The 26,615-nt window shown below is 44.1% G+C and overlaps 1 protein-coding gene and 2 non-coding genes across 6 annotated transcripts in view; all 3 read right to left on the bottom strand.

The window, feature by feature from the left end:
- Nucleotides 1–20,714, bottom strand: part of rilp (Rab interacting lysosomal protein) — a 48,775-nt gene extending 28,061 nt beyond the window's left edge. The window contains exons 1-3 of one of the 4 annotated variants that reach the window (XM_068010365.1): nt 20,042–20,714; nt 7,403–7,526; nt 375–496 (exon numbers count right to left, since the gene is read on the bottom strand). In XM_068010365.1, coding sequence (XP_067866466.1) covers nt 375–496; nt 7,403–7,526; nt 20,042–20,317 — 522 coding nt within the window. In that variant the 5' untranslated portion in view covers nt 20,318–20,714. The remainder of the gene's footprint in view (nt 1–374; nt 497–7,402; nt 7,527–20,041) is intronic. The other 3 variants (XM_068010367.1, XM_068010366.1, XM_068010368.1) reach the window with 3 other exon arrangements.
- Nucleotides 20,715–25,627: 4,913 nt separating this feature from the next.
- On the bottom strand, nt 25,628–25,701 carry trnat-agu (transfer RNA threonine (anticodon AGU)). The gene has a single exon. It is a non-coding gene; the product is annotated as a tRNA-Thr (tRNA).
- Nucleotides 25,702–26,081: 380 nt separating this feature from the next.
- trnat-agu (transfer RNA threonine (anticodon AGU)) lies at nt 26,082–26,155 on the bottom strand. The gene has a single exon. It is a non-coding gene; the product is annotated as a tRNA-Thr (tRNA).
- Nucleotides 26,156–26,615: the final 460 nt, after the last annotated feature.

Genomic DNA, 26,615 nt, shown 5'->3' with positions numbered 1-26,615 from the left:
GTCGCCATTCCTATTCTTTTTTTAAACTTGGCTCAGTGTCCGTTTTTCCTTACACTTCCGTCAAGTGTCTTCAGCATTGAAGTAGCTGCTATAAAAATGCAAGTTGTTTCTGTTGTTGCAGTAGTATGAATAAAAACTACGTGCCCGTTTAAACTATGTAAATGATACAGAAATGAAAAGGAGATCTTATCAGAAGATAGTATGAAATTTGCTTCAGCAGGAGATTGGTATACTCAAAATAAACTTCGTATTTTTTTGCAAAACATTGTCTTATGGTTAATTTTAACATCTACTTTACAATTCTATTTCAGTTCACTCAAAGTCAAGAAGCAAACAAAACTACAAATCGCAAGGCAGTCAGGTCTGTCACTTACTGCATCGACATCTTCATTCTTACAATAAATCTCATGACCTTTGGCTCGGATCTCATCTCGCTGATGGTCAACCACTTCTTTCAATTTCAACATTACTTCCCGTTCTTTCTTGGAGAGGCTATCTAGTAAAAAAAAAAGAGAATGTCAGCACATCTGTCCTTTGACCAAAGCATTATGTAGTTCTGATAGATTTACTCTAAATAAGACACTGCAAGGTCTGTTAAAAAAAAATTTAGTTCAAATCTTAGAATGCATGGGTCAGATCCAATCCCACTCAAGCCCAGCAGGGTAGACTGTGATAGGAGGCAGACATCATAAGAATATTACTCACAATTTGCAAGATTTGAATTTGCCTCCTCAACTCCCACATGAAGGCAAGCCATGTTCTGAACAAATTTCTTTATTCCAGGCGCTATTCAATTCAATTTAAGATTATATCACCACAGTAAAGTGTCTTGCCATATCCACAAGCTCGAATTCAACAATCCAGCTTTTGTACATCTGCCCTTTACTATGTAACAACATTTGACACAATAAAATTGCATCAGGAATGTGTTATCAGAGGCCCAGTAGCTACAATGTTAGAGCATCCAACTCGAATATGAGGAGGTCAGAGTTTGAATTCCAGCTTCTTGTGGCATTCAGAATCAGACTCTTCTGGCCAATTTCTGGCAATTGGCAGACAACACTATCTGGACAAGGGAGAAAGAACAGGATGGGGGAGAAGGAAAGACTCCCTTCACAGCTCAAGGACACTTCCTGACACATAAAACAGAAACAATACTGAAAGTGCCTCTGCAGAAATCTACCGATAGTAGATCTTTTAGCTGCTGAGATTTTTCACTCTATCACGGGGATGGATAAAACTGTGAATTATGAAGCAGTCTTTTCTGCTTTATACCAAAATTGCGTGGCGACTGTGTGATTTCCCCAAACGATGATCATGTATCCTGGGGCAGTACAACAGCACACCGATACTCAAATGTGTTCAGATTAACGAAATGGAGGGTCTCTGAACTCAGCCAAGCTTCAGGAACAGGTGAAAAGCAAGCAAAGCAATTCACCACAAGAAACAGAAACGGTTAAAAGAGTCAACCATTCTCTTACACACACCAGCGTGTACTTGAGCTTTATCTTTAGGAGCCTGGTTGTAGCTTGCCTGTCTGATCTTGCAACCAAGGTCTAACAGAACAAAAAAGTGGAGAGGCAATTCTAAAAACAAATAGAAGGATGGAAGATATAACCAGAAAATGGCCGTACAAATCTGGAGTTTTTGTAAAGCACTGGTCAAACCTCACTGTGTAAAATTCTGGACATCAGGCTTCAAAAGGGGCTTGCAATGAAGAGAATTATTCCGGGCATTAATGGGATGAGCTATAAGAAAAGACTAGGTAGGGTTAAGCTCTACAGTCTAAAGCCAAGAAGGTTCATGGAAGAACCTCATCTAGGAATATTAAATGTTAAACTACTTCAAGGCAAGTCAGGCAGGCAGGTCAGAGAATATAGAACTTGTGAAAAGTAAAGTTTAAACATAAAAAAAAAAAAACTTTGACTGGATGATAAATGTTGGGAGCAATCTGCCAGACAAGGCTTTGCAGTCAAAGATATAAAGGAGCTAAAAATTGATTTGCTCTCATTTCCAGGTGCAGGGGCCATGAGTCACCATTAGCCTATGCCTACTCCTGTTGAGGCACGACACAAACTTGGTGATGCCTCCTTATTTCCATAATTGTAGCATTCAGTTGAGCACAACCCGCACTGCTGGTTGAACGCTGAAAAAAAAGGGGGCCCAGCAGCTTGCTTCAGTAGCACCTGTTCCAGTTAGCCTGCACCTCTTAAAACAGGAGCTGCACTGATTGTAAGAAAGCTGCTGCTGATTATACCAACTCCAGCACAGACAAAGAGAAGTACCCCAGATATAGCAACGGGACTGAGACAGGGCTCCCGGGTTCTCGATGCAGTGCTGTAGGCCTTCATCCAGGAGGTTGACAGGAGCGGAGGTGCTGTGTTCCCACTGGGGGCCAGGAAGCCCTCAAGGGAAGGGAATGGGGGCACGTAGGTCAATTCCAAGAGTCTCACCCAGAGGATGTGGCAGCAGCGCTGCAAGAAGTTCAATGACCTCACATGGGTGGGCAAGGTAAGTGAATGCAGCTTCCCATGACATCTCCTTACCCATTGCACCATCAACCTCGCATGATGCTCAATGCAGTACAGCCCCATCACTCACCCATCAGCACTCTTTAATCAGTAAGGGCTCAAGCCTAACATTCAGATGCTCTACTACATCCTCAACGATGCCAGCCTTACACCTACCTCTCACAGCCTCTACATTGCTCCACCTATTCAGCTTTGGCAGGCACATCACCCAAACACAGTGCAACCCAATCACAGACATTCTTCCCTCTCTCTTGCACAAGGTGGCCCCATTACTGCAGATAGCAGAGGATAGGCACGCCTGTATCACCTAAACCCAGCACTGTGGGGAAGTCTTTCACAGGAGGCGGTTACATCCTCCATTGCAGAATCCATCCAGGATGACAATATGTTTGTCTTATGGCCTTTCTAAAATCCCACCACACCCTCATCCTGATGATGGCATGAAGTGAAGGCTGCAGATCATGTAACCATGGACCTCTAATTTCCACCAACCGCACCCCCCCCCCCCCACCATCACCGTCCAAGTTCTGATTTTCAGCTTTCAGATACCAAAGAACTATAGCCCAGCCAACCACTGCAGCCTCATGGAGGAAGGGGGAGAGCTGCTACAGCCCACTAAAGGAAGAAGCACCATCACTTGATCTGACACGCACAGCCACCAACTCAGATACGGGGAACAACGAGTACCTTAGAGATTAATATAGAGTTGGGATCTACATGTGGTGACTCACTGGACGCGAGTTGGCTACAGCCAGGGCAGGGGAATAGGACAGTTTTTGTGCCAGCTCCCCAGATGAGTTCTGCTTCAGGGAACTCAGGTGAGGACTTTGAGATGGCCTACAGGAGAATGCTAATGGGCATGCACACCCAGATGCTTGGTGCATTAGCAGGCCTGCCAGACAGACTCTTGTTACTGGCAAGGAGCACAAAGGAATCTGGCTCCAATGTGACACAGGGCTTCGAGTCCATCCTTTCCAGCATCTGGTGGTCATTGTCTCAGCTTCCACTGCAACACAGGTGAAAGCCACACTACCCCTCAGTGCTGTAGTGGAATCTCAGACAGAAATCATGAGATTCATGCAGGCTCAGACGGCTGCCATCATGGCTGTGGATCTCAGTGCTCAAAAGGGGCACTGAAGCTTACACATGGGTCCAGCAATCTGTTCTCTACCTGATTACTAGGACTGCTGATCTGCCACCCTGGCTGAGAGGCAGTGGCTCTGTAGAGCACAAATTTGCTATCCTCACAGGATGACAGCATTTGTGCTCCCACCCCTGCCACTCCACCAGTGCCTTTGCTGTTACCATCGAGTCAGCCCAGACTGATGCCACCCATGCTGAGGTGGTACAGTCCAAAGCTGAGCCTTGAAAGCCCAGAGCTGCTTGAAGCCGTCCTGCAAGGTCATCTGCAGTCTTCACGAGTGAAAATCAGCAGTTGTCCACCAGCTATGCTGCAGTCACTGGGGAAAAGCACTAAGCCAGGCAAAGGCACCTGCAAAACAGGGACTAAGTGGATGCACAAGCGTGAATAGTTCAGTTCTGTACTTATTATTGGATGTCGGATAAAGTTGTTATGGAAAGGTTTTTGTTAGTGGTTTCTATTGCAGCATTTTGGCCGAGGATGCTATGATGGGACCTCACAGATGGATAAGAAGGTAGGGAATTGGGGAGTAATGGTGGTGAAGGAATGACATGCTAAAGGAACCAGAGCCAGCCCATCCAGAGCAAAGGGGTCCCAGATGGCTCCTCCTTGCCTCTTCCTCCTGAGATGGTCTCTGTATACTAGAGGCCTGCTCAGGTCGGAAGAAAAAAGGAACCCAACCGAACTACAGCGGACCCGAGCCCAAGTCCCTCCGATTTAGCCCCGGGCTCAACCGGACCTGAACCCGCCCGTCAGTTTACTTACCTTCCTGACACTGAACCTGCAAGAAGCTGCAGCGCATGCGTGATGACGTCATAACGACATCGCTTGTTCACTGCGCAGACTCAGTTTTGTCCTAGACTCCCAGCTCAGGAAAGTTTAAAAAAAAATTTCAATACTTACCAGCAGAGCACTTACCATGTGTTTGGCCCGACCTGACCTGGACTCGGCCCGACCCAACCAGAGCCCAAAGGCCAGACCCTGGAGATGGGCCCGACCCGAACCTGACACATGTCGGGTGCCAATGGCTGCTCCCTCATTATAGAGGGTGCAGCAGACCGCCAAGAACTTGGAGACATGCTCTAGCGATTATTGCAGGGCTTCCCCCAAGTGATCCAGGCAGCAGAACCATTTCTTGAGAACCCTGATGATCTGCTCTACCATGTTCCTAGCTCTCATTGCCCATTGTCCTTGTGTGGTTGGGTGGCCGACGGGTGTCAGCAGCCACGTGTACAGAGTCTATCCCTGGTCTCCAAACAGCCAGCCTCTGGTTCTTTGTGGCGGCCTGCAGACGGTGGGAACTGCAGACTACCTCAGGATGAAGTCATCGTGGCTATGCCAGGATAATGGGCATTCACCAAAATGATGGTTTGGGTATGGTCACACACCGTTGTGTTAGTGGAGTGGAACTCTTTGCTGTTCCTGTACCTTACCCCATTGACATGTGGGGCCAGCCGAGCCAGGTGTGTGCAGTTGATGGCTCCCTGAACCATTAAGAATCCCAACACCCCGGCAAAGCCATGTGCCCTCTAATCTTGTTTCTTTCTAGTTAGAGAGAAAACAAACTCTCCTCTCCTTGCATAGAGGGCCTCCATCACCTCCCAGATGCAGCAATGTATGGCAGGCGAAGTGGGATATATTTGCAATGTTGCCTGCTGCCATCTGGAAGGATCTGGTTACGTAAAAGTTGACAGTGACCGTGACCTTTTTGGCCTCTAGCAGTGCCGTCCTCATCCTAACATGAGGCAGCAGTCCTGTTGAAGAAGGTGGCACAGTTCCGTGACCACTTCCATGGTGACTCTCAGGCCCTCAGGCATTGCTGGAGAAGTGTTCCTTGAAAACCATTGGTGGGAAGGATCCTCTGAAGAGCCCTCCTCCTCCCTCTGCGCTGAGCTTCCCCTCTCTGCAGCCTCAGCTCCATCTTTCGTTGTCTTGCAGACCCGGCAGAACTACAGCCCACGTAACTGTTGCAGGCTTTTTATGGAGGTCACAAAATTCCTCTGCCCTCCCCGTCAGGATGGAGTAACACGGTTCCAAATCCAGGAAGTCAGCAGAACCCCTCCCAAACACACCGCAGTACTTCCACAAACTTTCAGAAGGCTTTCGACAAAGTCCCACATAAGAGATTAGCGTGTAAAATTAAAGCGCATGAGATTGGGGGGGTAGTGTATTGCGATGGATAGAAAATTGGTTGGCAGACAGAAAACAAAGAGTAGGGATAAATGGGTCTTTTTCCAAATGGCAGGCAGTGACTAGTGGGGTACCACAGGGATCGGTGCTAGGACTCCAGCTATTCATGATTTAGAGGAGGGAACTAAATGTAATATCTCCAAATTTGCAGATGACACAAACTGGATGGGAGAGTGAGTTGTGAGCAGGATGCAGAGAGGCTTCAGGGTGATTTGGACAAATTGAGTGAGTGAGTTAATGCATGGCAGACACCGTATAATGTGGATAAATGTGAGGTTTTCCACTTGGTAGCAAAAACAGAAAGGCAGATTATTACCTGAGCAGCTATAAACAGAGGGGAATATGCGAGACCTGGATGTTCTTGTAAAGCAGTCGCTGAAGGTAAGCATGCAGGTGCAACAGGCGGTAAAAAAAGACAAATGGTATGTTGGCCTTCATAGCGAGAGGATTCGAGTACAGGAGCAGGGATGTCTTGCTGCAATTATACAGGGCCTTGGTGAGGCCACACCTGGAATATTGTGTGCAGTTTTGGTCTCCTTATCTGAGGAAGGATGTTCTTGCTATAGAGGGAGTGCAGCGAAGGTTTACCAGACTGATTCCTGGGATGGCAGGTCTGACGTATGAGGAGAGATTGAGTCAGTTAGGATTATATTTGCTGGAGTTCAGAAGAGTGAGGAATGATCTCATAGAAACCTATAAAATTCTAACAGGACTTGACAGGGTAGATGCAGGAAGGATGTTCCCAATGGTGGGGGAGTCCAGAACCAGGGGTCATAGTCTAAGGATACGGGGTAAACCATTCAGGACTGAGATGAGGAGAAATTTCTTCATCCAGAGAGTGGTGAGCCTGTGGAATTCGCTACCACAAAAAGCAGGCGAGGCCAAAATATTGTATGTTTTCAAGAAGGAGTTAGATATAGCTCTTGGGTCTAAAGGGATCAAAGGGTATGGGGTGAAAGCGGGAACAGGCTACTGAGTTGGATGATCAGCCATGATCATAATGAATGGCAGAGCAGGCCCGAAGGGCCAAATGGCCTACTTCTGCTCCTATTTTCTATGTTTGTCAGAGCAACAGCAAGTCAAAAACACCTCACCTGCAAGTTGGATGTCTGGCCCTTTAAAATAGCACTAGTGGTGATTCCTTGTGCAGCTGTAGGCATGTTCAGCTGTGAGTGGTTAGCAGAGGGAGTTTGCTGGACCTGCACAGTCCAAGTTTGCAGAACATGCATCAAATCAGTTTAAGAGGCTGTTTGACATCACAATCTCCCCATTGTCAAAGCTTTGGCCACATATATGTCACGCCAGCACTGGTGCCTTTCCCAGCATGAGGCATCGCGCATGCCATTTTGAGGGCCTCCAACTTCCACAATGTCACCTCCAGTAATGCTAGAGAGATGAATTTTGCAGTCAAGGAGTTTTCAAAATGAGCTTTTATATTCTAGAAAATCCCTTACAAACACATGTCCATTATAGCTAAAAAGAATAGAGAGCAACACAAACTACAGATAAAGGAGTTAATATGATCAGAGATCTGATTTACCTTCCTGGGACTGAATCTCAACCAACTGGTTAACAAGAAGCTGGTTTTCATCTGTAAGCTGTGAAATCTGCTTCTGCAGGTCCTGGATCGGTTTGTGCCACATGTTTGTTTTATGATCCAGATCCTGAAATACACAGCAAAGATGAAATGTACATGCTACACTAATAATTGGAGACAGTTAACAGGAGATTAGAATTCCAATTTTCATCTCTGGAACTTGCAATTAAAGCTGATCCCAAATATAAGGACAGTCCCCTCTTTCCACTGGCTGACAAGGACAATCTCATGGGAACACCTCCAGGTTTCCCGCCAAATCACTCATTATGATTTGGTGATGTACCATTGTTCCTTTATCATTTCAATATCCTGGAGTCCCAATTCAAGAAGGTGGTCCACGGTCATCTTAAGGAAAGTAGGTACAGACAATAAATGTTGCTATGCCAACATTGGCCACATCCCAAGATCAATAAAAGTCACAACCCAATTTCTACTGGGCATAGGTCTGAAGCACATCTGCCAGTCTGTCCAATGTTGTGGACAATCTCAGTCAGTCGGAAGACAAAGAAATACAAGAAATGGAAAACATGTTCACAGCGGTGCAATAGAATACAATAGTATTTGAGGGGAAGCCAGATAAGCATGCGAAGGAGTAGAAGAATATGCTGATAGAGTTAAATGAATTAGGATGGGAGGATATGCGTGTGGAGCATGAAGCAGCAGGACCAAATGGCCTGTTTCTGTCCTGTACATTCTATGTAATAAAACTGTCCTGCTACATAGGATTAACCACCCTCTCAGCTGGTACGTAATGATGATTGTGACCACGGATGGAGCATTCACGATATGGCCTTCCATTATGTTAATGTGTATTCAATCATATGCAGGTGGTGGGGATTAACTTCTGTTCCCATAATTGGAACACACTGAAACTATGGTTGTCAGGTGAGGAGGTACATGTTTTTAATGCATTTGTCTGTAAGTAAATCTTATAAACGGTGTATAGGTTGGCTCCAGTGCCATCCTTCACCAACTGGCTTTCTGGAATAGAACACACTACTTTGGACTATTGTCTCCAAAGGAAGAGTGCGAAAATACAGAAACATTATGGTTTAAAGTAGAAAACTTTCTGGTGACCAGAGTTAAAAAGTATGTACTCTGACATCCCTTGAAAAGCAAATTTTTTTAAAAGAACCTTTCATTCAGCTAATTTCCTTTCAAGATCTAAAACAAGTTCATGGCTTTCCATTCTAAAAGACCAGTTAAAAAAAGGAGAGAAAACTGGAGTAATGGGCAGTAGCCCATTGGTGTGGGGTTATGACATGAGGGGGAACCAATTTAGAATCTTCAGCTGAACCCTTAGATCAGGTAATTGGCCTGAAACCAGTGCACAAACTGTTAAATACTGCATGTCATGGATATACAGTTGATATTTTCAATGCAAAATTGATAACCATATCACCATGCAAATAATTTGCAGTTCGTTACTGTAAACAAAAACAAGAAAAGCAACTGGGTGGTCAGACAAGGCTTCTACAACAGGTGGTGAGCAAACAGGAATCAGACTGCGCCCCCATCAGGCAGATCACCAGCATTTGCTTCAAAATGAATGCTGGAGATAAACAGGACAGAATTTAAATTTTGGAATTATGGCAGAGAACAGAGGAGTAAACAGAGAGAACATTTTCAACCTGCCATCTGTGGAAGGAAGCATGGGATCTCTCAGCTCTGCTAAAGGTGGAACTGACTGATGGGTGGAGCATAGGAACAGCCCAGGGAGTTTCCAAGACACAAACTCCATTGTACACACTTTCATTATTGAAGTATTGACTTTGGCAGCATTCCTGCTATGTTTGCTGCCAGAGACTGCTGGTCATAAACTCAGCTGCGTTGAACCCTTAGGTTGGTTTGAACTTTGGCTGAAAGATAAAATTTTGTAGAAATATAATTATATGCATGTTATATATTCGTGTAACACAAACTTTTTCTGTAAACTTTCTTTCTCCATTGATTTAGAAAAAACGTTTTGAATAAAGATAGTAGCTAATCCTGGAAAACCCACACATTGCTGTAGGGCATCCAGAATGATGGGCGGTGGTGTCAGGAGTGGGGGTGGAATATAGGTTTATCTATAAAAAAAGGATCATCCATCATCATCAACAGATCAACGTGCTCTAATCCTGCAAGTGGGGTCGGGGTGTAAGGAGTGCAAAACATCGCACCAACGACAAAAGCAAAGTGCAATTTCATGAAAACACGTTCAAACAAAAATCACTGACATCCCACATGAACAGCAAATGGACAGAAAACGGGGCTCAAATCAGAGAGAATATGTCAATAAAAAGTCAAAAGAACAATTAGCTAACTGCTCAAATATTGAAAAAAGGATATTAAAAAGAAATGTCTTCCCAGCCAATGAAGCTTTTTCAGTTAGACTGCATTCAAGTCCAGCCCCAGAGTTGAAAGGGCAGTCTGCTAAATCCACTGATTCATGACCCATACACACACACACACAAAAAACAAACAATCCCTGTGCTGTGTGTTTGAATTAGAAAATATTCAAAACAGGGAACATAAGCAGTATTCCACTAATAGCAAAGGAGAGAAAATGACTAAGAATACTACAGGTCATTGGCCCTTATATGTTTGGTGTGATGGATCTTTGGACATGCCATGTTTCAATTCTTAGGTAATATAAACATTTCTTAGCAGTTCTTCTCTAGCAGAGCAAGACTACACCTTCTTCTGGCAGGGCAGGGATCCTGAAGAACCAAGACAGCATGGAGTGGGCTTCGCCGTCAGAAACTCCTTGCTCAGCATGATAGAGCCTCCCTCAAATGGCTCGGAACGCATACTGTCCATCCGACTGCTCACCACCTCTAGTCCACTACACCTACTCAGCATCTATGGTCCAACACTCTGCTCCCCACCTGAAGCTAAAGACCAGTTCTATGAACAACTCCATAACATCGTTAGCAGCATCCCCAACACCGAACACCTATTCCTGCTGGGGGACTTTAATGCCAGGGTTGGGGCCGACCATGACTCATGGCCCTCCTGCCTTGGGCGCTATGGCGTTGGAAGGATGAATGAGAACGGGCAGAGACTGCTTGAGTTGTGTACCTATCATAACCTCTGCATCACCAACTCGTTCTTTCACACTAAACCCTGTCACCAGGTTTCATGGAGGCACCCAAGATTGCGTCGTTGGCACCAGCAAGACCTCATTGTCACAAGGCGAGCCACCTTAAACAGTGTTCAAATCACACGCAGCTTCCACAGTGCGGACTGCGACACCGACCACTCCCTGGTGTGCAGCAAGGTTAGACTCAGACCAAAGAAGTTGCATCATTCCAAGCAGAAGGGCCACCCGCGCATCAACACGAGCAGAATTTCTCAACCACAGCTGTTACAAAAATTTCTAAATTCACTTGTAACAGCCCTTCAAAACACTCCCACAGGGGATGCTGAGACCAAGTGGGCCCACATCAGAGACGCCATCTATGCGTCAGCTTTGACCACCTACGGCAAAAGTGCGAAGAGAAATGCAGACTGGTTTCAATCTCATAATGAAGAGCTGGAACCTGTCATAGCCGCTAAGCGCATTGCACTGTTGAACTACAAGAAAGCCCCCAGCGATTTAACATCCGCAGCACTTAAAGCAGCCAGAAGTACTGCACAAAGAACAGCTAGGCGTTGCGCAAACGACTACTGGCAACACCTATGCAGTCATATTCAGCGGGCCTCAGACACCGGAAACATCAGAGGAATGTATAATGGCATGAAGAGAGCTCTTGGGCCAACCATCAAGAAGGTTGCCTCCCTCAAATCTAAATCAGGGGACACAATCACTGACCAACGCAAGCAAATGGACCGCTGGGTTGAGCACTACCTAGAACTGTACTCCAGGGAGAATGCTGTCACTGAGACTGCCCTCAATGCAGCCCAGCCTCTCCCAGTCATGGATGAGCTGGACACACAGCCAACCAAAATCGGAACTCAGTGATGCCATTGATTCTCTAGCCAGCGGAAAAGCCCCTAGGAAGGACAGCATTACCCCTGAAATAATCAAGAGTGCCAAGCCTGCTATACTCTCAGCACTACATGAATTGCTATGCCTGTGCTGGGACGAGGGAGCAGTACCCCAGGACATGTGCGATGCCAATATCATCACCCTCTATAAAAACAAAGGTGACCGCGGTGACTGCAACAACTACCGTGGAATCTCCCTGCTCAGCATAGTGGGGAAAGTCTTTGCTCGAGTCGCTCTGAACAGGCTCCAGAAGCTGGCCGAGCGCGTCTACCCTGAGGCACAGTGTGGCTTTCGTGCAGAGAGATCGACCATTGACATGCTGTTCTCCCTTCGTCAGATACAGGAGAAATGCCGCGAACAACAGATGCCCCTCTACATTGCTTTCATTGATCTCACCAAAGCCTTTGACCTCGTCAGCAGACGTGGTCTCTTCAGACTACTAGAAAAGATTGGATGTCCACCAAAGCTACTAAGTATCATCACCTCATTCCATGACAATATGAAATGCACAATTCAACATGGTGGCTCCTCATCAGAGCCCTTTCCTATCCTGAGTGGTGTGAAACAGGGCTGTGTTCTCGCACCTACACTTTTTGGGATTTTCTTCTCCCTGCTGCTTTCACATGCGTTCAAATCCTCTGAAGAAGGAATTTTCCTCCACACAAGATCAGGGGGCAGGTTGTTCAACCTTGCCCGTCTAAGAGCGAAGTCCAAAGTACGGAAAGTCCTCATCAGAGAACTCCTCTTTGCTGACAATGCTGTTTTAACATCTCACACTGAAGAGTGCCTGCAGAGTCTCATCGACAGGTTTGCGGCTGCCTGCAATGAATTTGGCCTAACCATCAGCCTCAAGAAAACGAACATCATGGGGCAGGACGTCAGAAATGCTCCATCCATCAATATCGGCGACCACGCTCTGGAAGTGGTTCAAGAGTTCACCTACCTAGGCTCAACTATCACCAGTAACCTGTCTCTAGATGCAGAAATCAACAAGCGCATGGGTAAGGCTTCCACTGCTATGTCCAGACTGGCCAAGAGAGTGTGGGAAAATGGCGCACTGACACAGAACACAAAAGTCCGAGTGTATCAGGCCTGTGTCCTCAGTACCTTGCTCTATGGCAGCGAGGCCTGGACAACGTATGCCAGCCAAGAGCGACGTCTCAATTCATTCCATCTTCGCTGCCTCCGGAGAATACTTGGCATCAGGTGGCAGGACTATATCTCCAACACAGAAGTCCTTGAAGCGGCCAACACCCCCAGCTTATACACATACTGAGTCAGCGGCGCTTGAGATGGCTTGGCCATGTGAGCCGCATGGAAGATGACAGGATCCCCAAAGACACATTGTACAGCGAGCTCGCCACTGGTATCAGACCCACCGGCCGTCCATGTCTCCGCTATAAAGACGTCTGCAAACGCGACATGAAATCGTGTGACATTGATCACAAGTCGTGGGAGTCAGTTGCCAGCATTCGCCAGAGCTGGCAGGCAGCCATAAAGACAGGGCTAAATTGTGGCGAGTCGAAGAGACTTAGTAGTTGGCAGGAAAAAAGACAGAGGCGCAAGGGGAGAGCCAACTGTGCAACAGCCCCGACAAACAAATTTCTCTGCAGTACCTGTGGAAGAGCCTGTCACTCCAGAATTGGCCTTTATAGCCAGTCCAGGCGCTGCTTCACAAACCACTGACCACCTCCAGGCGCGTATCCATTGTCTCTCGAGATAAGGAGGCCCAAAAGGCAAAAGGATTAGCAGTTCGTAGCTTGGCCTCAGCACTGAATACGTAAGGTGAAGCCAGATTTGTCGAGATTGTTAAAAGCTACGTGTTTTTTTTTTCTTTTAATTGTGAGATGTGGGTGTCTCTGGCTAGACCAGCAATTATTGCCCATCCCTAATCATCCTTGAACTGAAAGGCTTGCTAGGCCATTGCTGTGGGCCTCGAGTCACATGTAGACCAGACCAGGTAAGGACAGCAGATTTCCTTCCCTAAAAGGGCATTAGTGAACCAGATGGGTTTTCACAACTATTGACAATGGTTTCATGATTCGACTAGCTTTTTAATTCCAGATTTATTAATTGTTTTTACATTTCACCATCTGCTATGGTGGGATTCAGACACATGTCCCCAGAGCATCTGCTGGGCTCTGGATTACTAACAGTGACATTACCACTATGCCACTGCCTCCTCTTACCTTGAGAGCAGCTGGGAAAGCAACATACACCTCTGACTGGGAACAATTATAAATTAATACATAATTTAAAAATGGCCCCACATTGTATTTTATAAAAAAAACTAAGTATGCAAATTGCCTAGAACTGAATGTAATGGAGGGAAATCTTGTCTTTATTAACAGTTCAAAATTTAAAGTGAATTACCAGAAGCAAACAAGGCTCAAAGACTGACAAATTTAGATCATCCGACTGTAGAATCTACTCAAATAAAAAAAAAAGTGTATAAATTCAAATTTTTTGCCAATGTTGAAAACAATTCAAAAACACAGGTTGGCTTCTGACATTAAACTGTGGAAGTTTTAAAAACATATACAAGCAGTCAGTAAATTCCCCACTTTTGCCAAGCTCCCTGCAACTGAATAGTCCTCACAACGAGACAGAAAAATCAAATGCTCAGTAATTTTCTTATATTACCACAGTGATTACACTTCAAAAAAGTGTAAAGAGCTTTGGGACATCTTGAGGTCATGAAAGGCAATGATAAATGCAATGATTCATAACTCTAAATTGTCTGAACATCTAAAAGATGGTTTCTAGTTGAGAAAATCTTACTTGACCAATAAATGCTCTGCCTAATGGACATAGAGCAGCAAAGCACCAATATACAATCTCCATTATGCTATAGGTTGTCTTATAGCTAAAATTCTCCATGTGAAAATTCTCCACATACTCTGCTAACTCAACTTCAATTAGTGCAAACTTGTCAAATAGCCTCAGAGACTCAGCATGCAGCACAAGGCGAAACAGCCAAGTCTGTTGTGCATTCAGAAACTTGGATTTATATACCCACATAAAAATGTTGGCTTGAGTCAGCTTTTATGGATGTCTCAGATGGATTTGTGGAATCGAGAGTACCAGACCAATTGTTGGAATAGGTACTAATTGCTGCAACCAATAGCTTTCTCACCAGCGCTGAGCTGGTAAAACCTCTCCAATCAAGTAGCTGGCAAACAAAGACTAACAGAACACCAAAGCGGAGGCTGTAGAGTGTGACGAAGGAAACAGTGATTTGACATGGATAACTTTCAAACCACGAGTGGAAATGCTTACCCTTTGGAGATGGAAAGCATGCTAAAAGAAAGGGATTGCAGCAATCAAAATAAACACTGGTCTGCTGGGCCATAAACATTACATTGAGCAATCAGTAACAGGACAGGGTTACTGTGACTGGTCTTGTGAACCAGTGAATGCATCCCAGTGTCAACACATGATTGGTGAACTTTGTTGTCACATACAGGAAACTTGCTTAACTGGGCTGTTACAACAGCTTCCAGCAAGCCGATGTTGGCGCATAAACTGCCCTCAGTACAGTTAAATTTTCAGCATGGCATGCAAATGTGAAAAGAAGTGGAGAAAAGCATTTAATCAATTGAAATGACATTTGCAGTACTAAGCATTCATAAACGCAAGCACAGCATTAACATTTTTGACTATACACTGTGCACTAATTTGAAACCCATCCAAACCCAATGCCTGTATCAGTTTAGCAAACCAGATTTTATCAGGAAGTGTTTCGTGATCAACATTCCACGTGCTATCAACAAGAAAATCATATTTATACTCTACAGCAGCAGATTTAGAGGAAGTTCAGAGTCACAATTATTGATGTTTTAGAACTCACTGCACTCCCTACAGATGGAGCCCTTGAATGCACACAGTCCAGCAAACAAAATTTATTCCCTGTGGCCAAACCCCCATTTATACTGTATTATTCTATTATTACAGAAATTTATCTAAAAAGCTAGCTTCAAGACTAGTCCATTCCTCCTGTTCTACAATAAATAAGAATCTTATTCTTACTACTGTATACATCATAACACACTATAGACCCCAGAGAGCAAGCCTGTCTCTGAAACACTGCTCCAAAGACACTTTGTGCCTGCTCGTAAAGGAGTTGTCCTCACCTGTTTAATGTGACTGCAGATGATTATATTTAAATTTTACTCCCAGCACATTAATAAGGATGGGATTGCCAGCTTCATCAGCAGCTTGCAAAGGGCTGCTGGTCCCTTGTCGGCAACTTTTCTGGGTGAGGGGAAGTTAAGGATTGTGGTGACAGCAGTACAGCAACCTCTAAATCCAAAGTGCATAAAAGAGGGGCGGGGGACGGTAAACAGAATGACTCTCCTGGAAGATCAGGACCACCCTGGAAAAACTGGAACTTTTTTTTTTAAAAATATATAAACAGAGCCTCCTCTTCAGTACAGGGCAGCCATCGACAAAAAAACTCAGCATCACCTCCAGTATGCCAGAGCAGCCTTGGGTCATCTGCGGAAAAGAGTGTGTTTGATGACAAAGACCTCAAACCTGGCACCAAGCTCATGGTCTACAGGGCTGCAATGTTACCTGCCCTCCTGCATGCATTGGAAACATGGACACTGCACAGCTGACATCTCAAAGCCCTGGAGATAGATCACCAGTGGTGCTTCCGCAAGATCCTGCGAATTCAGTGGCAGGACAGGCGCTCCAATATCAGTGTCCTCTCTCAGGCCAAAATCCCCAGTATCGAGACACTAGTCATGGCTAGTCAGTTACATTGGGCGGGCCACATCATCCACATGCCTGACACAAGACTCCCAAAACAAGCTTTCTACTCCGAGCTCCGTCACAGCAAGAGGCTACCAGGAGGGTACAGGAAAACGCTACATGAATGATCTTAAAGTCTCCTTGAAAAAATGTGACTTCTCCACTGATTCATAGGAATCTCTGGCCCAAGACCGCCAAAAATGGAGAAGAAGCATCCATGAAGGTGCCAGCCAGGTCAAAAAACGTCAACATGCCCAGGCAGCGACCAAGTGCAACAGCGGAAGAAGCGTTCAGAAATTCAAGCATCCCATTCACTTGCCTCACCAAACACCACCTGCCCCACCTGTGGTAGAGTGTGTGGATCCAGAATTGGACTATTCAGTCATCTACGGACCCACAACCCTGGAGTGAAAGAAAGTCACCCTCGTTCCCAAGGGACTGTCTGAGAGAGCGCGAGAGAGCCTAAGTACATTAAGCACAGAGCAGTTGTATGCCCGAGAATGTAGCTTGCTTGCTAATGCATTAACAGCTCTATATATGACACAGTAGAGAAGCACTTCAGTTCTATGCGTATTTTTAAACAACTAATCTTTCCCAAATGTAAAATAATCTTCCTTATTTTAAGTTAAAGTCAATATTCAAGTACTTCTCGGGATAAAATTTAATGAAAAAAAAAATCTGCAGTTAAAAAAAAAAACTTATGTGTTTGGCATTCCCAGTTATTCTTTTGTAATATGTTAGTCTTTCCACTGCCCAATTTCAGAGACATCTGAGAAATGCTGTAAAGTTAGTAACTTGAACACAAATGCAATCCAAATCAAAGAGCCATTCCTTGTGCTTTCAGAAAGATGTGGCGAAGGACTTCTAGATTTCAACAGAATAAACTTGAAAGGAGAGGATAGAGCATTTGTGATGTCTCCCCATTAGCAGATCATCATTGTGGAAAATAAAACACAGTCAGGGTGTAGAAAATGGCCTAAAGAAATCAAACTATCTGGTCATACGAACATACGAATTAGGAGCAGGAGTAGGCCACTCGGCCCTTCCAGCCTGCTCCGCCACTCAATATGTTCATGGCTGAACTGACTACTCCACATTTCCAACTACCCCCAATAATCTTCCACCCACTTGCTTATCAAGAATTTATCTTCCTCTGCCTTAAAATATTCAAAGACTCTGCTTCCACTGCCTTTTGAGGAAGAGAATTCCAAAGACTCACGACCCTCAGAAAAAAATTTCTCCTCATCTCAGTCTTAAATGGGTGACCCCTTATTTTTAAACAATGACCCCTAGTTCTAGATTCTCCCACAAGGGGAAACATCCTTTCCACATCCACCCTGTCAAGACCCCTCAGGATCCCATGTGATTTGTGAGCTTGGTCTTGTTCCTTGCTTTGTGTGGTCATTAAATGACACTGTTGGGAGGTGGAAAATAACAAGTCACAGGTTTGCAGCTATCCACAGAAGTGACCCACACCTTTGATGAATATTGACCTATATAATGCAAGACTACAGTTACTTCTGAGCTCCATTGTGGAAGCGTTGAATGTTGGTAAAATGGTGACTGCAATACATGTTCAAGAAGTCCCAAAAACTTGTGGCACAGAACAAAATGGCAATAATAAAGTATCGGGGAGATTGTGGGAGTGGTGGTTCAAGGGAACTTAATGGGGTTGATTCAGGACAGACCATGAATTTCTGGTTCACTTTCCAGTATAATTTGGTGAGAAAGTTGGTGGCAGCAGTAGTGAGGAAAGAAGAGGCAAGCTTGTAGCAGAGGCTCAGTGGAGTCAGTGCATAGAAGAATTAGAACAGAAGAAGGAGTGAGAAGCAATCATTGAATGAAATGAGCATCTGAAGGAAGATAGATCAGATTTCCACCACGAGCTACTGATAATGTGCTCAGGTTGTGATCTACTTGAGGGAAGAAATCATTTATTCAGCATTTTAAATGCTTGCCCGATCACTCTAAAACATGGATGGTATAGTTGTTAATTGAAAGCCTGGAAGATGCAGAAGATCCTGTCACAAAGTAGTTAGGTTTGTCTCAGTCGAAGGAAGTTGCTGGAAACAAGGTCTGCTTAGGCAGAGCTGGTGTGTTAGAATTTGCCTGTCCCAAAGTTAATCACATCTTGATGTCATTATCAGAATTTGGATTTGTTTTAACAGAATTTAATCAAAACAATGCAAGTAGCAACTGCAACAGACATGTTGGCTACATCCCATGTCAAAGTGTATCAAATATTAACCAGATCAATGAAAGCATCCAAGCTTGTTAAATTGTTTGGGATTGTCAAGATCATCCTGGTCCTTTTGTTCAACAGTTTAGCCATCAAGACAGACATTGTGCAAGTCTGAAGGTTGGTTGAGTAGGAACTCACTTCAATACATATTCTGAGCAACATGTGATAGAACTCAAAGGATACAGAAATATCAGGAAACAGCCTTTTTCTTGGGAGAACATACAGGACAGCTGAAGGGACAACATCTACAAGTTTTATCACCTTGGGTTTGCAAGGAACAGGTTGTATAAATCTATTGTATAACTAATAGTTATTAGCATTGATGGGTTATTAGTATTGGTGTCTGAGTAATAAACTTACACAACACATTTGAGCCCGAATCGTGAGGAATCACTTAATTATGTTATAAAGGATTTCCCAGCAGTGTGCAGGCACACACATTAATGAATACCTGTCAATCAAGATATATCTCCATCTCGACATTAAGCTTCCTCTTCTGGATTCAGCACAATGGGGAACTGTCTGTCTGCGGGTGGAGAAACTGGAAGCTGCATTAATCACTTTCACAGTACTCCAGGGTACAGTTAATGATTGGTCAGTCACTGGAGGCTGTGCTTTTTTCCACTGCACTTTCTAACCCAACTCTCTAAGCCAAACTAATGCTCTAATGGATAGTGCGGTCATAGCTGGACAAGCAGTTTCAATTTGTTAAATTCCAGCAGCCACAGTACACACGCTTGGGGATTGGTAAATCTTAGCTCTGCCAACCTGCATCTAAGCTCTCTGGATTCAACTAAGTATGGTGTGCCCCTGCAGGGCCAGAGAATACACTTCTTATTAGATAAACTGAAATTCTACTGCTGGAGCTTTACATGGTTTTAGTTTTCACCCAACACCAGCTAACCAAAAACATAGTAGTGCACAAAAGTAAAGTTATGCAGATCTAAAGGATGACCAGGGCTGGTTTTGTCAGGTGATGCAATTCCAAATGGGCTCCAGGGGATCTCTGGGCATCTTCCTTGGGTTCCACATTCTAGATTTGTGGATAGGTGACAGAAGGCTGCTGTTAGGGACTGGAGCTCCAACCCTATGTCAGTTGAGTGGAATACATGGTTGCATTATGTAAGCTACATAAGCACATGAAAAAGGATTAGGAGGGTATGCTGATTAGGGTTAGATAAAGGCGGATGGAAAGAAACTCCTCTGGAGCATTAACACAGGCATGGATCAGTTGGACGAATGACCTTTTTCAGCGCCGTAAATTGGATGTAACCCGATGACACAGTAGACTCAAAGGGTATAATTCAAGTCTAAGAAAATCAGTTACGCTTTGTAATAGAGAAACAGTCTATCAACACCACTCTCCTACAGTCCAAACTAAACAATAAAAGTATAAAAGTGCTTATTGCGTAATCGGTAGCCCCTTCTCAGTTATACTGCCACATTTGCATTGTGATGAATCCAAAACCACTTTGCATCCATGATTATACAGCTGGGACTCAGTTTATGGAAATTCGATGAGGGTGTCTAGGAATAGCTGCTGTATACTTATACTCGAGTGCCAAGTTTAAAGAAAATTATTTAAAGCCATTAGTCACTTGGGGACACGAACCTTGTAGTGGCCCATGTTTTTCTCTCCGTCCTGTAACAGCACAAAGGCTCGGATCAGCTCCTGCTCGGTGTTCCCGCTCCTGGTTACGAAACTTTCCAGCATTTCCAAGACGCGGACAATTTTAGGGACCAGCCCTTCCACAACTTCTTTCCCATGGCTGTCTATCAGCTTCTCCAGCTCGGCGCCGATCAGCTTGGCGATTTCGTACACATCGTTCACCGCAAGGTTGCAGGCGGGTTTGTCCAGGTAGGAGACGAGATCGGCTTCCTTGTCCATGGTGGAGGGATGGCGGTCCAGGGATGGAATGTCGGCCGGAGATAGAATGTTGCCCGGGGATGGAACGTAGCCCGGGGAGATGGGGATGGATGTTCTTTTAAAGGATGAATCACCGTGCACCACTGGACCCCATGAGGAAGTACTTGCAGGGACGATGTTTTCCCACTGCAGACAGTCACTCACCCTTCAGCTTTTATAGGGCTCCTGGTTTCCCTTTACTCCGCTGTCTGATTGTCACGTGTGCCTCAAACAATCACGTGTAGGTGTCAGCTGGTCCAATCACCAGCCGGTGACAGTGACAAGGGTGACAGGGCTCGCGGGGCGCTCAGAGCTGCCGCTGGCGCCGATTGCGCCGCTGGTTCCGCCGCTTCCCGGCCTGCGAATTATTCCCCCTGTCCCAGGACGAGAACAGAAACTAGGAGGCTTGTGACTCGAGTCTTCCGGTGGAAACTCAAGACAACCCAGCACCATTAACCAACCCCCTCCACACACGAAGCAAAATTAGAAACCACTTATGCTGGTGGTAAAATAGCGTCCGTGCCCGTCCCATGCAAAGCCAACTCGGTGTAATGCCTTTTTAAAAGGAAAATAATGCAGTTCTCAAATCAGAAGGATACAAGCCTGAAATGTTATCTGCTAAGCTGAGCTTCTGAACCCCAATCCTCTCCCGTCGTAAAGACCACCTACTTCCACCTCCGTATTATCGCCTGGCCTCAGTTTATCTGCTGCTGGAACCCTCATCCGTGCCTTTGTTACCTCCACTGTTTTAATGCTCCCTTGGCTGATCTCCCATCCTCCATAAATTTGAGTTTATCCAAAGCTCTACTGCCCCTATTCTAACTCACATGAAATCGCAGTCACCCATCACCCCAGCGCTCACTGACCTTCATTGGCTTCCGGATCAGCAACACCTCCATTTCAAAATTCTCATCCTTGTTTTCAAATCCCGCCATGGCCTCACCCCTCCCTATCTCTGTAATCTCCTCCAACACTACAACCCTCCGAGATCTCTGCGCTCTTCCAATTCTGGTCTCTTGCGCATCCCCAATTTTAATTGTTCCGCCATTGGCGGCCTCACTTTTAGCTGCCTAGGCCCTAAGCTCTGGACTTCCCTTAATGTCTCCACCTCTCCACCTCGCTCTCCTTGCTTAAGTCACTTCTTAAAACCTAAATCTTTGATCAAGCTTTTGTTCACCTGTCTTAATACCTATTTATAGGACTCAGTGCCATATTTCGTCTGTTAGCTCCCACATGAAGCACCATGGGATATTTTTTGCCGTGTTTAAGGTGCCATATAAATGCAAGTTGTTGTCTCCACAGATAGTGGCTGCAGGAGTGAGGTTTGCCTTGCAGAGAATCTCTGAAAAGGTTCAACAACAACAATTAAAGTGAAAGGGAAATGTAAAGTTCATGCATGCCAAAATAGCAAACTTGCAAAACTCCCAAACAGCTAACAGCTGAAGCACGACCCTAAGTCCAAGCCCATGGCGTGTGAAAACAAGCAGTTGTATGGGTTTTGTAACATAAGCTGTCCAACATTCCTTCACCGTATTCGAGGGGAGAAAATAAGCATATTAAAACCTGAGAGGACACAAACGTATGTTGAAGCCTCGGAATTGGTGCTGCATTTTTAGGAGGGACCTGGGAATGTGTGCCCCATAAAATTTACATTTTATATTTAAAGTGAGGCATTCTGGTTTAGTTTTAAGCACTTTCATATTTCACATTGATAGATTTTTAATCTTGATAAAGGCATAAGAAAATTATATTTGGATTTTCAACAGACCAAGCAGATCATCACTTCCTTAAAGATTGCATCAATAGTTAATCCCCCCCATAAAAAACCTCCTGCCCCAGTTCACAAAAGCACTTTATCTCAACCATCTCCCTACTCCCTACACTTTATTCTCCTCCAACCCTCTCAATTTATTCTGGCACCTTTCTCCCTCCATCCATTTAATTCAATCTAATGAGCCTTTCTCCCTCTGGATTCGACTTGATTCTGTTCTTCTGTTTCCCTCCCCACTCCCACCAGCTCAACTCTCTTCCCCTCAGTTCAGCATGGCATTCTTCTCTTCCTCTAACCCGTTGAAACTGTCACTTATTTTACACTTCCCATTGAAACTGATATTATTCTTCTGCTCTGTTCAAACTGGCACTCTTCTTTCTAAGCACCTCAATTCCAGCTGGCACTTTTCCCTGCCTCTCCCAGCTGGCTCTCTGCCTTCCTTTCCCCAGTTCAAGCTGGGATGCTTTCTCTCCTTTATAGAATATGGAGGCCTTCTTAGAGAAGAGGCAATAACACTGAATCCAGAAGAGTACCTCATGCATTACCACAATTTGTAACTGTAACACTTGTTTGTTTTTGATGGAATATTCCCAATTTTGTTTACTCGATGTCCTGATTCTATTTGTGAATTGAATTCCAACTTCTTTGACAGTAGAATATTGACTTGGGTATTTATTGATTCAGACTGTGTCAGAAAGCTGAATTAATTCAAATTGGTATCACAATTAACCAATGTGCATCGCTTGACAATGTCAAAAGTATTCAGTGCTGAATAAAAACAGAAAACAGCAAGAAAACTTCCAAGTGATTAAAATTGATTTTTCTTGTTCATGAAGCAGATAGATAAGGAAAATGAGTTTCCATATGTGTTATAATATATACTAACAGATTATGGATTAGCTGGGTAAGGCGATCGAGATCCAGATTGGTGCTGATTTAACTACAGGAAACTTATATATAAAAAGTGCATTAATATTGTTTCTTACATTACATTGCAACAGTGACTACATTTCAAAAGTACTTCCTTGGCTGTAAAGTGCTTTGGGACCTGAGGTCGTGAAAGGCGCTATATAAATGCAAGGCTTCTTTTTCTTTATTGCCAAAGTGATGTGTTGCACAATAGCACCATTCTACTCAAGGTCACAAGAGTCACAGTAACAATTAAATACTTTATAAAATATATGCCTAGTAAATTATTGAACTCTGATATTATTTTTAAAAATCCTGTCTTCACATACTTACCAAATACAAAATTGATAGAAAGCAATTTAAAAATGTAGTATTAGGTAGTCATAGAATCATAGAATGGTTACAGCACACAAGAGCAACTCACCTAGTCCCACTCCCCTGCCTTTTCCCTGTAACCCTACAAATGTTTTCTCTTCAGATATTTATCCAATTCCCTTTTGATGGTCTCGATTGAATCTGCCTCCACCATGCTGTCAGGCAGTGCATGCCAGATCCTAACAACTCGCTGCGTAAAAATGTTTTCCTCGTGTTGCCATTGCTTCTTTTGCCAACCACCTTAAATTGGTGTCCTCTGGTTCTGGATCCTTCCTTCAATGGGAACAGTTTTCCCCTATCTACTCTGTCCAAACCTCTCATGATTTTGAATACCTCTTTCAAATCTCCTCTTAATCTTCTCTTCTCCACGGAGAACAGCCACAACTTCTCCAACCTTATCCAAGCAACTGAAGTTTCTCATCCCTGGAACTATTCTCGTGAATCTTTTCTGCATCCTCTCTAATGTCTTAACCCCCTTCCATAAATGTGGTGCCCAGAACTGGAAACAATACTTCAGTGGATACCGAACCAGTGTTTTTTACAGGTTTATCATAACTTCCTTGTTCTTGTACTCTATGCCCCTACTTATAAAGCCCAGGATCCCATATGCTTTATTAGCTGCTTTCTCAATCTGCCCTGCAACCTTCAATGATTTGTGCACATATACCCCCAGGTCCCTTTGCTCCTGCACCTCCTTTAGAATTGTACTCTTTAATTTATATTGCCTCTCCTCGTTCTTTCTGCCAAAATGAATCACTTCACACTTTTCTACATTAAATTTCATCTGCCGCTTGTCTGCCCAATCCACCAGCGTCTCTTTGTCCTCTTGAAGTTTCTAACTATCCTCCTCACAGTTCCCAATACTTCCAAGTTTTGTGTCATCTGCACGTTGTGAAATTGTGTCCTGTACACCCAAGCTTAGGTCATTAATATGTACCAAGAAAACCAGGGGTCTTAATAGTGTCCCCAAGGAACCTCACTATAAACCTTGCTCCAGTCCGAAAAACGGTTCACAACTACTCTCTGGTTCCTCTCATACAGCCAACTTCGTATCCATGTTGCTACTATCCCTTTTATTCAATGGGCTTTAACTTTGCTGACAAGCCTGTTATGTGGCACTTTATCAAATAATCCTGTCGTCTTTCTTCCACTGCTTATCCATCCCCTCACTTGTAGAATGATCTTTGAAAAGAAATTGATCAAGCTGTACCAAAACACATACTTTAGGATTTAGAAATAATTCTCTCCCAAAGTGTGCGGTATGAAGGTTCTTAATAATTGTAAAACACACTTTCCTTCTTTGGCAACACGATCTAAAGAGGTGTTTTCACAATTACTGAAATTAGGATTTTTGTTAGTATCCCTGAGATCCGCCAACAAAATCCGCCCAAGAGTTTAGATTGGTGATAAGGTGCTTTAGCCAACCAAGCCACAGCGCCAGCTAATGCAGTTTTTCAGATGATTAGCAAAGAGCAGGATAAATTCCTGTAAGTTTTGAGTGGTCGAATTTTCATAAAAGCAAAATACTGCGGATGCTGGAAATCTGAAATAAAAACAAGAAATGCTGGAACCACTCAGCAGGTCTGGCAGCATCTGTGAAAAGAGAAGCAGAGTTAACGTTTCGGGTCAGTGACCCTTCTTCGGAACTGACAAATATTAGAAAAGTCACAGGTTATAAGCAAGTGAGGTGGGGGTGGGGCAAGAGATAACAAAGGAGAAGGTGTTGATTGGACCAGGCCACATTGCTGACCAAAAGGTCATGGAGCAAAGGCAAACAATATGTTAATTGAGTGTTGAACATATTGTTTGCCTTTGCTCCATGACCTTTTGGTCAGCAATGTGGCCTGGTCCAATCAACACCTTCTCCTTTGTTATCTCTTGCCTCACCCCCACCTCACTTGCTCTGTGACATTTCTAATATTTGTCAGTTCCGAAGAAGGGTCACTGACCCGAAACGTTAACTCTGCTTCTCTTTTCACAGATGCTGCCAGACCTGCTGAGATGTTCCAGCATTTCTTGTTTTCAGCTCGAATTTTCATTTTCGCTTGGTCTTCCAACATTCTGTTAGTTGCTTTCTTAAACTCAGCAATATGCCCACTTCTGATTGCTGAATGGGAGAGAAGCAGGAAATTAATTTTCTTCTCAGCAAACGAACGTTAACAGAAATTCGTGTGCTATAATTTGGAATTTACAAGTTTTGCGTGTGTGGGAGAGAGGGTTAATTCTATTAAAATACAAGGCACCGCTGAGATTCGAACTCAGGATCTCCTGTTTACTAGACAGGCGCTTTAACCAACTAAGCCACGGCACCTCTTGATGGTGATTGTCAAAAAATCGGTAAAGAGCAAGTTTAAACCTGTGTTAGTTTTCAGTTTTGCTTGCTTATTGTAAAAGTTCTTTATCATCTAGTTTTGCAATGTTCTCATATATTAAACTCATGTATTCAATATATTAAACTGTAACTGAATTGTGTCAAGTAGACTTGTTTCTGATTCCTGCGTAAGGAAGAAGCAAAAAAAATCCTTCCTTCTCCGCAAGCTAACTACACTGGAACTTCATGACACCCGTTTCGGGACTTTTGTGCAAATTTTACAACAGCTTAAATATGATGACCAAGTAACTTTTGCTTGACGGAGTGCGGAGAGTAATGCGTCTGTAAGAATTAATTCCATTAAAATGCCAACTATACTGAGGCACCGCTGAGATTCGAACTCAGGATCTCCTATTTACTAGACAGGCGCTTTAACCAACTAAGCCACGGCACCACTTTATCATAGCGTTCGAATGCTCCTTAAAGAACAAGCTAAACCTGTGTCAGCTTCAAGTTTTGGGTTTCTTTTTTGTAAATGTTCCTTTTCATTTCAGGACTTTTATGAAAGTTGTACAACAGATGAAATTCGATGACCAAACTCATTCTGTTTTAAATAATAGATTTTAAGGGACTGGAGGAGGCCATTCGGCCCATCTTGTCTGTAACAGTCAAAAAGGAAGTTTGCAGCCTAATCCCACTTTCCAATTTTTGGGCTGTAGCTCTGTTGTTTACAGTATCTCAAGCTCACCTCCATATGCCTTTAAAGGACAATGCAGTGAGTCCCAGACCTCCACCACCCTCTAGATGACAACATTTCTCCTTAAATCACCTCTAATCTTTCCACCAATTGCTGTAAATCTATGCCCCTTGGTTATGACCTTTCTGTGAACGGAAAGAGGTCCTTCCTATCTATC

The sequence above is a fragment of the Heterodontus francisci genome, chromosome 30 (assembly GCF_036365525.1).
Source record: "Heterodontus francisci isolate sHetFra1 chromosome 30, sHetFra1.hap1, whole genome shotgun sequence".
Classification (NCBI taxonomy): domain Eukaryota; kingdom Metazoa; phylum Chordata; class Chondrichthyes; order Heterodontiformes; family Heterodontidae; genus Heterodontus; species Heterodontus francisci.
The sequence above is the reverse complement of the archived record's forward strand: the minus strand, read 5'-3'. Positions and strand labels throughout refer to the sequence as shown.